The sequence below is a fragment of the Carettochelys insculpta genome, chromosome 17 (genome assembly GCF_033958435.1).
Source record: "Carettochelys insculpta isolate YL-2023 chromosome 17, ASM3395843v1, whole genome shotgun sequence".
Classification (NCBI taxonomy): domain Eukaryota; kingdom Metazoa; phylum Chordata; order Testudines; family Carettochelyidae; genus Carettochelys; species Carettochelys insculpta.
In genome coordinates this window covers 3,916,267-3,929,463 of record NC_134153.1, presented here as the reverse complement: position 1 = coordinate 3,929,463, position 13,197 = coordinate 3,916,267, and the positions used below count along the sequence as shown (strand labels likewise).

The 13,197-nt window shown below is 51.6% G+C and overlaps 1 protein-coding gene across 1 annotated transcript; it reads left to right on the top strand.

Moving 5' to 3' along the window:
• The first annotated feature begins 9,957 nt into the window (after positions 1 to 9,957).
• Positions 9,958 to 12,500, top strand: TMEM74B (transmembrane protein 74B). Its single transcript, XM_075011867.1, has one exon. It carries the CDS (start codon positions 10,469 to 10,471, stop codon positions 11,042 to 11,044), a length of 576 nt encoding a protein of 191 aa, XP_074867968.1. The 5' UTR covers positions 9,958 to 10,468; the 3' UTR covers positions 11,045 to 12,500.
• The last annotated feature ends 697 nt before the right edge of the window (positions 12,501 to 13,197 follow it).

Here is a 13,197-nt window from a genome sequence, read left to right as displayed (position 1 = left end):
CGTGTAGGAGAAAACAATCAGCCCTGGGGTGCTAATTGCAAGGTTGTGAGCTCAGCCCTTGAGGGGGCCTTTTAGGGATCTGGGGCAAATAAATCTAAACTAGTGTTTCTCATCCAGGGGTCTGGCTACACTGAGGTCTTCCAGGGGTTACATCAGTGCATCTAGATAGTTGCCTACTTTTGCAACAGGCTACAAAAAAACCTCTAGTAAAGTCAGTACAATTGAAAAGTTCATTCAGTGACTTGTTTCTACTGCTCCATACGCCTTACGCTGAAATGTCGCGCTTTAAAGATTAACAAAATGATTTATTCGGTGACGAGCTTTTGTGGGACGGACCCACTTCTTCAGATCAATTTCATTTCCAATACAGACCGACATTTATAAGTCCAGAGGACCACAAAGAAAAAAAGAAAAAGTCCTCTGGACTTATAAATGTCGGTCTGTATTGGAAGTGAAATTGATGGGAAGCAGTGGGTCCGTCCCACAAAAGCTCATCACCGAATAAATCATTTTGTTAGTCTTTAAAGCGCTACATTTCTGCTGCTTTGTTTTGTTGGAGTACAGACTAACACGGCTGCCTCTCTGTTACTGAAATGTCAGTACCTTAGTTCTATTCCAATTCATTAGTTGCTAATAAGAAGGTAGAAAGTCAGCACGTTTTCAGTGGTCGTCTTCTGAGATATTTTGCATATTTTTGTAAGTACTTTTAAAGTGCGATGTAAGTTGGCAGTATGCAGAACAAGTCTGACTCCTGGAAAGGTTGAAAGCGCACTTGTTTCAAGATCTCAGATTACCGTAGGACTGGTGGTACATGTACCCGGACGGGTGCATGAGAGAATTCTGGTGGGTACTGAATTTTTTTAAAAGGGGTACGTTATAAAAAAAGGTTGAGAAGCACTGATCTAAGCTAAGCAAGAAAGTGACCTCCCACCGCTACTGCCGGTGCCCCCCAGACGGGAAGAGGCATGGAAGTGGCTGGGAGAGGAGAATAGGTAGATTGTTATTCGGGTGCCGTGTTTCGAGGGTAGTGGCTCAGGTTAACACAGGCAGAGAGTGGAGAGCAGAAAAAATATCAGCCAGATTGAGTGACTGTTGGAACTGTGCTAAACCAGGGCTGAGATGGAAGCAGAACACCCAGGCAGCGCCTTGTGGATGGGCCTGGGGTGAGGGAAAGCTCCTGCTGGGCCATCGGGTTCATTCCTTTGCAGGTCCAGGAGAGGCGTGGGAGCAGGCATGAGACTGACACAACCCCTCAGCAGTGGCAGGTCTGAGTCATCGCTGCATGCCTCAGCTAAGTGACTTGCCCAAGGCATCAAAGGAAGGCAGTGGCAGAACAAGGACGGTGCCTGAGTCTCAGCAAATCTCTGGGCAGCACCTTAACCACTGAGCCATCCTTCCCTATGAGAGGCTGCAATGAACTGAAGAGTTACAGCTCTGGGATACATCACAAGACCTGGGATTCGCTGGGGCGTAAGAGATGCAGGCAGCTGTCTGCTGGGGACAAGAGTGTTGAGTGCATCACGTCAGCCTACGGCTCGCAGGAGGTGGTGTTTGGGGAAGTGGAGATCAGCGAGTGCTTTCTGCTGTTGGGATTTTGTGGGACCCCAATAAGTCAGGTGTTGGGTAAAATGAGGACCCCGGCTCGGGGACGCTCTCTGGGCCCCTCTCCCCAGGATGGATTGTACTGATGGCTCTTGGTCCCTGCGCTGACCAGTCTGTTCTATGCTGCATCCCCATCTCCTGATAACCTATCAGGATGATGTCTACGATGGTTGTGGGATTTACACTAACACAACCCCCAGTGCGGTCTCAGTTCCGGTGCTGTAAAAATGCTTCTAGTTCCAGATCTCAGGTTCTCTGTGAGGGTGGTGGTGACATGAGCCCTGGAGACAGTGGGTGGTGGCAAAGGGCTTTTGTTCCCCTGTTTTTCAAACCAGGAGTCCTGACCCTCCCTTGTGAGAGCCTGAATTCAGCAGGGGCACAAGGGGGGGGCACAGGAGACCCAGCCCCCCCCCCCCCCAAACACAGTTTGGATCATGACCAGACCTGCGTGTCGTTCAGCAGAGCCCCTGTCCCGCTGGAGGGACAGCTGGGAGAAACGAGAGGTGGCACTGCAGCCTGGCACACAGGTGTGCTGACAGCGGCTGCGGCTCTCGGGGCGAGGTGGGAGGGGCTGGGCCAAAGCCCTCCCCACTCTCGGACAGCCGCACCCAGCCAGAGCAGCCCTGCTGCAGTGTTTCAAAGGGGCCCAGAGACAACTGCCCCCTTCCCACCTCCCTCCTGGCCCCCGGCTGGCCTGCTGGCGCACGAGGTTACACACCACTCCTCTGGCACGGGGTGGCTAAGCCAAATGCATGAGCCATACCAGAAGACAATATCCTTCCTGCTTCTGGAACGAGACGAGGGACCAACCGCCCACCCCCACGTAGCCTGCTCCCCTTCCTGTGTCAGGGCTAGCCGTTCCGGTACGGCTGCAGCCAAATGAACATAAGAACATAAGAACATAAGAATGGCCATACTGGGTCAGACCAAAGGTCCATCAAGCCCAGCATCCCATCTGCCGACGGTGGCCAATGCCAGGTGCCCCAGAGAAGGAGAACAGAAGACAAGTGATTTATCTCCTGCCATCCATCTCCTGCCCTTGTTATGAAGGCTAGGGCACCATACTTTATCCCTGGCTAATAGCCATTTATGGACCTGACCTGCAAAAATTTATCAAGCTCTTTTTTAAACCCTAATAGAGTCCTGGCCTTCACAGCCTCCTCGGGCAAGGAGTTCCACAGGTTGACTGTGCGCTGTGTGAAGAAAAATTTCCTTTTATTAGTTTTGAACCTACTACCCATCAATTTCATTTGGTGTCCCCTAGTTCTTGTATTATGGGAAAAGGTAAATAATTTTTCTATATTCACTTTCTCCACACCATTCATGATTTTATATACCTCTATCATATCGCCCCTCAATCGCCTCTTTTCCAAACTGAAAAGTCCCAGTCTCTCTAGCCTCTCCCCATATGGGACCCTTTCCAAGCCCCTAATCATCTTAGTCGCCCTTTTCTGAACCTTTTCTAATGCCAATATATCTTTTTTGAGGTGAGGAGACCACATCTGCACGCAGTACTCGAGATGTGGGCGTACCATAGTTTTATATAGGGGAAGTATGATATCTTTTGTCTTATTATCGATCCCTTTTTTAATAATTCCTAACATCCTATTTGCCTTACTAACTGCCGCTGCACACTGCGTGGATGTCTTCAGAGAACTATCCACTATAACTCCAAGATCCCTTTCCTGATCTGTCGTAGCTAAATTTGACCCCATCATGTAGTACGTGTAATTTGGGTTATTTTTTCTGACATGCATTACCTTACACTTACCCACATTAAATTTCATTTGCCATTTTGCTGCCCAATCACTCAGTTTGCTGAGATCTTTTTGTAGTTCTTCACAATCCCTTTTGCTTTTGACTGTCCTGAACAACTTGGTGTCATCTGCAAACTTTGCCACCTCACTGCTTACCTCATTTTCTAGATCATTGATGAACAAGTTGAACAGGATCGGTCCCAGGACTGAGCCCTGGGGAACACCACTAGTTACCCCCCTCCATTGTGAAAATTTACCATTTATTCCAACCCTTTGTTTTCTGTCTTTTAACCAATTCCCGATCCATGAAAGGACCTTTCCTCCTATCCCATGACCACCTAATTTACATAAAAGCCTTTGGTGTGGGACCGTGTCAAAGGCTTTCTGGAAATCTAGGTATATTATGTCCACTGGGTGCCCCTTGTCCGCATGTTTATTAACCCCTTCAAAGAATTCTAATAGATTAGACAGACACGACTTCCCTCTGCAGAAACCATGCTGACTTTTGCCCAACAATTCGTGCTCTTCTATGTGCCTTGCAATTTTACTCTTTACTAGTGTTTCTACTAATTTACCTGGTACTGATGTTAAACTTATCGGTCTATAATTGCCAGGATCTCCTCTAGAGCCTTTTTTAAATATTGGTGTTATATTGGCCGTCTTCCAGTCATTTGGTACCAAAGTGGATTTAAAGGATAGGTTACAAACCACTGTTAATAACTCTGCAATTTCACATTTGAGTTCTTTCAGAACCCTTGGGTGAATGCCGTCTGGTCCTGGAGACTTGTTACTATTCAGCTTATCAATTAATTCCAAAACCTCCTCTAATGTCACTTCAATCTGAGTGAGTTCCTCAGATTTGTCGCCTAAAAAGGCTGGCTCAGATTTAGGAACCTCTGTAACATCTTCAGCCGTGAAGACTGAAGCAAAGAAATCATTTAATCGCTCCGCAATGGCACTGTCTTCCTTGATCGCTCCTTTTATATCTTTATCATCCAAGGGCCCCACTGCTTTTTTAGCAGGCTTCCTGCTTCTAATGTATTTAAAAAACATTTTACTATCGTTTTTTGAATTTTTGGCTAGCTGTTCCTCAAACTCTTTTTTGGCTTTTCTTACTACATTATGACACTTAATTTGGGAGTGTTTATGTTCCTTTCTATTTTCCTCACTAGGATTTGACTTCCACTTTTTAAAAGCTGCCCTTTTCTCTCTCACTGCCTTTTTAACATGGCTGTTTAGCCATGGTGGTTCTTTGTTAGGTCTCTTACTGTGTTTTTTTATTTGGGGTATACATTTAAGTTGGGCCTCTAGTATGGTGTCTTTAAACAGTTTCCATGCAGCTTCCAGGGATTTTAGTTTAATTACTCTACCTTTTAGTTTCTGTTTAACTAGCTTCCTCATTTTAGTGTAATTCCCCTTTTTGAAATTAAATGCCAGAGTGTTTGACCGCTGCGGTGTTCTTCCCAACATGAGGTGGCTCTATCTGGGAGCGAGCAGGCCGCGGCTAAGGGACACACCTCCCAAGGCAAGGTTACAGAGCGCTGCTCCCTCTGCCAGGTCCCATTAGTATCCCACAGCTGGGAGGCCATGGTACACGCCAGAGCCCCCACGAGCAGGGAGGAGCCACTTCTAGCTCTCTTAAGTGAGACCGAACCCAGGAGCTGGCCAGCCGTGGGGCACCGACTCCCTCCTTGGCCCAGGCCTGGACAAAGCCTTTGATTTCAGAGTGAGAGCAGCTGCACAGCTCTGCTGGCACTTCTCCACAGCGCCTAACGCAGCCTCAGGAGGACATGGCTGTAGGAGTGAGGAGGAAATACAGGCACAACCCCGACTGCGAATGAGCTTGGTTCTTACCACACACGATAGTGGAGTTTATGCTGCCACACGTGGGGTTGTGTCTCCCACACCATCTGCTCCCGGCTGTGCATTGTAGGGCTGTTGTGTGCAGATGTAGGGCTGTGACCTTTATGCTGCAGGCCAAGGTTTATCAGAAGGGACTAGCCATCTGCAGTGCCTCCCTGCTTTGGGAGCTCAACTTAAGAGGCATTAAAGAGGCCTTAGGGATACCTGCTAACCGGCAGCTTTCCACATGCAGCCCCTCTGAGGTTCCGCTGCCAGGATGGATTTCACAGCCACAGCTGGTCTACCCTGCTGCTCTCCCTCCTGGAACAGCAGCTCCTGTTTCACAGCCACACACTCTGCTTTAGTGAGAGCGGGGCTGCCTCTTCTCTAGCCCAGCTGGCCAGCCTGGGCCTGACTAGTTCCAGTCACATGCTCTCCAAGTTCCTGGCCTTAAAGGGACTGAGACCTGTAACTGACAAGCTCGCCATGCCTGGGTTCAGCGTGTTCTGTTCTGGGGGCTGATTCTCAGCAGGATGGTGCTTCACTCTCAGATGTCTTTGGATGGGCACCCAAAGTCGTTAGTCACATCTGAAAATGTTGGCCACCGTGGTCTGAGCCCCAGCAAAAGCTGCTCACGAATAAAACCAGGCAGAACATTTTTTTTTAATTACAATGAATTCAATAGAACTGGAAATGTCTCTGTGTAGTTGATAAATCCATCTCTTCCGTCAGGATCTGTCTGTTCATACACTTGCGCCCCACACGCTATGCATCCATATTCTCACAGGGATGTGCCATGCTGGATGAAGCTTCTCCATTGATTCACCCGGTGCTGATGCTATTTTTCTAGCCCTAGGAATGTGTTGCTGTGGAGATGTGGGTATACATGGTTAACATATTGGGATGCACATTTGTTTATTTGTAATTCTGCTTTCCAGAGCCTAGTTATGGATGCACCCTGGGGAACAGCACACCCGAGGCTCCTGGAGAGCTTTGGGGGGTCTGGCAAAGACGCAGAGAGAACTGGAGAAATGAGTGTGTGCGCAGGCTGCGCACCACTGAATTCCACGCACACCTCCTTTAAAATATTGTAGTGCTCAGAGAGTCATAGATCCTAAGGCCAGAAGGGGCCTCTGTGATCCTCTAGTCTGACCTCCTGTGTAACACAGGCCAGAGACTTGCCCCCAAAGAATTCCTGGCCTGACAAAAGCACAGACTGAGATGGCTTGTCCCTGTAAGAGGTATGAGACAGGGCATGATGGTGCCAACCTCCCATCCAGTGCCCTGCCAATGTGCCCCAGGCTTGACCTTGGGCAGGTGGCTTCCAGAGATGAGGGGAAAATTCAGTCCTCGCTCCTAGCCAGTCCCTGGCCTCTCTACTAAGGCTGTTTACAAGGATGCCATGTCATTCCAGCTGCCGTGTGAACACTTGTCTACTGTGCACTGAGCTGAGACCTGGGCAAATCCCAGTCAAATCCAAAAGTGCGACAAAGCCACTAAAATCCCACACCAACATGAGCAAGAGGGCTTTTTTTTTTTTTTTTTAAAAAAAGGCAACTTTAAAGCTTAATCTAAAAGATACTCACAGGTGACAATAATGAAGATAAAGGCAATGCATGTAGCTCATCTTACAAGCAGTGCTGATCATGGGTCAAATTTATTCCTAGTGGAACTATGTCACTTACAAGAGAATAGTAACAGAGAGGGAGCTGTGCTAGTCTATATACTATCAAAACAAAAAGCAGTCAAGTAGCACTTTAAAGACTAGCAAAATAAGTTAATAATTTATTAGGTTCATGTAGTTGATGGATCTCCATTCCAAACTGCTAAATGTAGGGCCTTGCATGGCTATGGTCTGAAGAAGTGGCTCACCTAACAAATTATTTTGCTAGTCTTTAAAGTGCTACTTGACTGCTTTTTGTTTACATACAATAGAGTTATACCTGGGATAAATGAACCTTAATTTTCTAGTCTAGTTATTACACCCCTCACATCAGAGCATCTACAAGTCAGTCTAAGAACTTTATTCATTTTATGGCTGAGATTCTGGAGCTGCTGGAGAGATAGTGACACATTACAATGACTGGAGATTAGGTGCTTATATTTCTTAGGTGGATTTTGAATACCCCTCCCCACCATATCATTTTGTGTTTATGTCCACAACAAAATCTCTAGGTGCAGGGATAAAAATTAAAACAACACATGATTTCCAAACTATACTACCCTATACTGAATATAGGGCACCTGGTCAAATTGCTTGTGTTCAAGAAAGTACCACAGCAGCCAATCAAAACTATGCAGTACAAAGGTTCAAATTAACACCAAGTTGATTGAGCTCCCGTTAAAAAAAACAACTGCTCAGCTGGAGTCTTTGTTTATGTAAGGTTTTGCAGTGGAGGAGGTGACACACACCCTCCCATACACACCTCTTTCACATGGGGTGGACTGACCTGACTCAACCTTCCCTGCCCAGTGCCCTGCACCCCCATGCCTGGCTGGGTCCCTGGAAAGGACAATGTTATCCGGACAAATTTCCTTACCCTTCCACACTTCAGGGACACGCACACCTTTACCCAATCCTTACAGCTCAAGGTGTGACCCTGTTAATTTAAACTCCCATCCTTGGCCAATTCTTAGGGCTCAGGGCATAATTCCCTGCTGGTCTGCAGGATCTGTGCCACTGAACAAGCCTTACATAGTAATAGTCTTGGTTTCTATTTATTTACAATTACCAAGAAAGCAGAATACTTGCTAAGCACTCCGTATCATGCTCACCAATCCTGATAAGGCAGGTAGACTTCCCCTGTTGGACAGACAGTCACTCGCTGGATGCTGGTTGCTGCACCTCAGGGTCTGGCAGTGCTGGTCTTGAGAGTGAGTCCTCCCAGGTTCTGCACTTAAGGTGTTCCTTCTTCCTTTCCTGCTGTTTTCCTTCTTGGACTCCAGTTTAAGTAGTGAAACTTGAGTCCTGCTTAGCTATACCTTTTAGTATAATTTTACTGACCAACCATAATCTACTGTAACAGAATTCTCTAACCAATCATAACCCAGCACCGTAATTGATTTACACCTAGCAAAATTAATTATACAGCTGAGGGGAACAATTACAAACCAGAGTGAAGACAATCACCAGAGAAAGGTGATTTCACAATCGCAGCTATTGGTAAGACTTTGCTTGCCAGACCAAATGCTATTAACTGAGTTTTCTTTACCTATCCTGAGCTCTGCTTTCTTTACTGGGTGACAAAGGGTGGCCTTTATGATGTGGGCTCCCTCTTAACAGCCTGATGTGACACTATTATAATGAGATGTTAGATGGAATGTATGTGACTTGTAGTTCTACAGTCAATGGCAGCTGCTCCTCGTGCAGGCAGCAGAGAAAGGACTTTTCAATATGGCTGTAGGAAACCCATATTTGTTATACTGTTACACCATCTCTCCAGGCATGTGGCACTGCATCTTCTCAAGGCACCATATGAGAAGTATGCAGGGTCACATGACCTTTCCCAGATTTCTGTCGGGGCTCACACCAGACCGTGGCCAGCAGCAGTCTTTGGGCACCATGCAGGATGGGAGGGAAGGGACAGGGAATGCTTCCGGCAGAATGGAGGGGGTGGAGGTAGGGATGACCTGACCTGTGTTTTCCCAGAGGTCGTCTCTTCCCTCCCATCCCTTGCTCCCCTATGCCTGGAAGCAGCTTGTCCCTCCCCGCCTGCACAGTGCAGAAAGGCAGCTAACACCGCCAAGCTGCTGCTGGCCACCAACACAACCCAGCCGCCTCCTGTTTCCGGGATAAAGCACAGGCAGGAAGGGGTTAAGCTCTACGGATGCATTGAACACCAGGGCCCTGGGAACCTGTCTGCAGGGGCATCAGGGTACCGTGGCTCAGCTGGGAGGATGCCTAAGGCACAGAGCAGCCTCACACGCCCTAGGGGCAGGATCTAGGGCAGGGGGAGCAGGAGCAGAGGGTGCTAAGCGCCTTTGCCTGGGGACCCGCGGGGTCGGGTCACAAACAGGCTGGAAACAACTTCATCCCCACCACTGCAGAGCTCAGCTGCAGGGTGGCAAAGCTTCCCCAGGCCTGGGCCATGTGGGCGTTGGCACATGCAGAGCTTGGCCCCTGCACTGTAGGGTCTGGAGTGCTCCCTGGTGCCAGCCCAGCCAGAGGCAGCGGGGGCGGGGGAGAGCTGCCCTCCAGGCTGCTGGGAACTGAACGATCCGACCAGAGGCTGGTTCTCCCCCCACAGCGCCAGGAGCAGGACACACCCTGCTGGGCGCTGCGGGGGCGGATGGGTACAGCAGGGAGAGGCCAGTGAGGGGGCCGCACGTGCAGAGCCCGTGGTGGGCCGCAGAGCTGACCCGTGACCAGCCACCCGCCAGCGCTGACAGGCAGCGGGTCAGGGCGGGGCGCGTGGACCCTGCTGCCGGGAGTGGGCGCACAGCGCTTTGCCCGGCCACCAGCCTCACACACTCAGCCCACCCAGGGCCCCCCGTAGGCTGAGCGCCGGGGTGGCCACCCGGGAGAGATGCAGACGCCGCCCGGCCGGTACCGGCGCACCCCCGCGGCCCGCCCTGGCTCCCGGGGCGCTGCACATCTGCACCGCACAACAGTCATTCCGCCCGGGGAGGGGACGAGTCGGCTGGAACACGGCCCCTCCCGCCGGCGCTGCGGGCGGGGGCAGCAGCAGGGCCCCAGCGGGGCTGGGACCGAGACTCTGCGGCAGGGGACCTCGGAGCCGGAGCCTCGGCGGGGGACAGGGGCGGAGCTTGCGAGGCTCCGCCCCCTCAGGTGTGTGTCCTCATTGGCTTGGCCCGCCGCCGCCCCGCCCCATTGGCCGGCTCCCCGCTCCGCCCCCCGGAGCAGCGTCGCCTCTGCCCTGCCCAGCCAGGTAGGTGCCCCCGCCGGAGCCTGGCGGCACCGTTGTCCGCCTGCCCCCGCGGGGAGGAGGGAGCGGGCCCCGGGGCGCTGCAGCAGGTGTGTCCCGGCGGGGGCCTTGCAGCGCGTGCGGGACTCGTCTCCGGGGCGGGGAGCGGCGCCGCCGGCGGCTGCCTGACCTCCATCGGGGCGGGGCCGGAGCACCCCCAGCATCCCGGCAGCGCTGCAGCGCGGAGCCCCTGGGCCGGGGTGGGGCGGCCCTGCCCTGCCCTGCCCGCAGGCAGCGCTGTGCGTCGCCCGGGCCGGCCGGGGCGGGGCGCTGCAGCTGGCCGCTGGCTCGTGTCTCCGCAGGCCCGGCGCGGCCGGGGATGCCCCGGGGAGCGGCCGGCCCATGGCGACCTGCCGCCCGCTGGAGCTGAGGAGCCTGGGGAGCGGCCCGGCCCACGCCCGCTGCCCCGCGCCGCCGCCGCCGGAGGAGGACGAGGGAGGCGGCGCGGCGCTCTCGCCAGGCTCCGAGGATGGCCGCCAGCCCCCGCCCGCCGGCCGCTCGGCGGACTACGGCTTCGTCTCCGCGCTGGCCTGCCTGCTGGGCGGCATCGCGCTGGTGGCCGTGGCCTACGCCGTGCCCCGGGAGCCGCGCGTGGACCCCGCCGCCGTGCCGGCCCGCGAGATGGAGCGGCTGGAGCGGTACTACGCGCGCCTGGGCGCCCGCCTGGACAAGTGCATCATCGCGGGGCTGGGCCTGCTGACCCTGGGCGGGATGCTGCTCTCCAGCCTGCTCCTGCTCGCCCTGCACCGGGGCGAGCTCTCCCGGAGAAGGACCTGCCCGGCCGCCCGGGGCCCCCGGAAAACCTACGGCTCCATCAACCTGAGACTCCGGCAGCTGAGCAGCGAGGGGGGGCAGCCCTTGGTGGAGAACGAGCTCGTCCAGGCGGCAGAGCCCACAGCCATCAGCCAGGGCTCTTAGAGCCCCCACCTGGGCCGGGGGTCGCTGCTCCGCGTGGGGGCTCCACGGGCACCCCTACCTCAGAGCAGGGCAGTTGCAATATCACCTGCTGCAAGAGCAGGGGGGAGAGGCCTTGGAAATGCAGGTGGGGTGTCCACTGGAGTGTGAACGTAACTACCACCGCCTTTTGGAAACCGTCTTTCGTTGTCTAGTCCTTACAGCCGGGAGCTGCTTTCCTAAGCCCTCACAGCAGACTGAAAGAGAACCCCAAGATTTCGGGGCATTTTCTGCACCAAGCATGGGCCTAGACGGTGCTGCCCTTTGACTGACACGCAGCCAATGGTAGCCTGCATCTGTATATCCTCCGTTAGGTCGTTTACAGGACACAAAGCACATGTTCAGCCTGGGGTTTGTGTTTTAGGTTGGGTGTAACTTTCAACTTTGTAGCAATAGTTAATTGTAACACACGGGGCGCATAGAATCTGAGCTTTCACTAACTAAAACGGGGCGCTGGTGCAATTTTTTGGGGGGGTGGGGCTGAGAGCTATTGAACCAAACTGGAAACCCTTTATCTAATGGAAACCACTTCAAGCCAAGGGGTATGGAATTACTCTCCCGCCTCTACCACACCTCTAGTTCCAGCCCCTATGTTATCATTTTTACAAGCTATGTGGTTATAAAAGGACTTCTCCAAGCTGCCACAATATTTGCACTGCAGCTGTGCCACGTCTGACAGCAGGACAGAGAAATGGAAAATGCCCAATCTTCACTCCACCTGACAGTTGTACCAGCAAATCTTCACCATCCTTGAGCCTTTTGTTAAACATCTTCCTTGCCCAGAAGAAGAGCAATAGAAAAACGACTTGCATTTTAAACAATTTCCAGACTTTCATTTTAAAGGAGCTGTTCTTTCCCCATTCAGAAGTCAGAGGCTGATCATTTCCGCTGATACCAGGAAACGTGGCCTGTAATTAGGAGATGGAGTGACATCTTGGCAATAAAATCTGAAATATAAGTAAAGCACAAGATTTGGCCTAGAGGGAAAAAACAGAGAAAGCAGGAAGTTTTAAAAGTGGAAATAATTCTTTGATAGGAAAGTAATCCCACTGAAAGGTGAAATTTGCTGCATACTGCAATAAATATATAGTATTAACGGCTTCCTTCAAATGCCACCAGGGTTCCCTGTAAGCTGAGTGCTTGAGCGGCTGCCCAGGAGGGATTCAGGTGCCACCCGGCTGCTTAGCAGAGTGTCCACAGCCACCTACCGCTGGCAGCATGTGTTTCTGTTGGTGGTGCGCATTTGCAGATGACTCGGTGCACATAAGAAAATTTATTTTGCACATGGCTGGAAAGGAAATGGAAGGAGCACTGTCAGGCACATAAAATATATATTTAAAGAGCCAAGCAAAAAATGCTTGCAAGCAAAATAGTAATTCTGCTTGTGATGGAATTGCTTGTCATGGTTTCTTTCAGTGCTTCCAAAGGTTACTCCTAAAATAACCTAAAAATTCTCCCCTTTTTTTGGAGGGGAGGGGTTGCCAACCCCCTGGCAGATGTTTTTTCTAGCAGTTTGAGGTTGCTTCTTGCCATCACTGTAAAGATACAGGACTGATTTATGGTCTCTGTCACCCTGGAAAAACTCCATTGAAGTACCCCATTCTCTAAGGGCTCATGATGTTGGTGTAGTTAGTTACACCTCAGATGCTGTGTTCTTCAGTTCTTCAGGGAGAGTTAAGTCTTGGTGAAATCCAGCTACACCTGCTCCAAAATCCCACTGAAATCAATGGGTGTCCTTCAGTTATCTTTGCTGGGCTGGGGATCAAGACCTGACAGCTGGAGATTGAGCCCCCTTCCGCTGAAATCAATGGGAACCAGCACTGCTGACTTTCCTCCTGAATCTGACCTAACATCACTGGGGAGTAGTGTTCCCTCTAAGATGAGCATGTGGGCAGCTGCCCAGGAGAGAGTCAGGTGCTGCTCAGCTGATTAACAGAGAGCCCTCAGCTGTGCAGCCGCACATGCTTTCGTGCACATAACAAAATTTATTCTGTCCATGCATGGGAAAAATTAGAGGGACCCCTGCTGGGAAGGTTTGCAGGATGGGAATCAGTGTGGACATCAGTGACCGAGGTTAAAATCAGTGTGCCAAACCAGTGGAGGTGTCCAGCAAATGT

Excerpts from the sequence above, each read along its gene's own strand:
- TMEM74B (XM_075011867.1), top strand. The coding sequence starts at position 10,469 with ATGGCGACCTGCCGCCCGCTGGAGCTGAGGAGCCTGGGGAGCGGCCCG.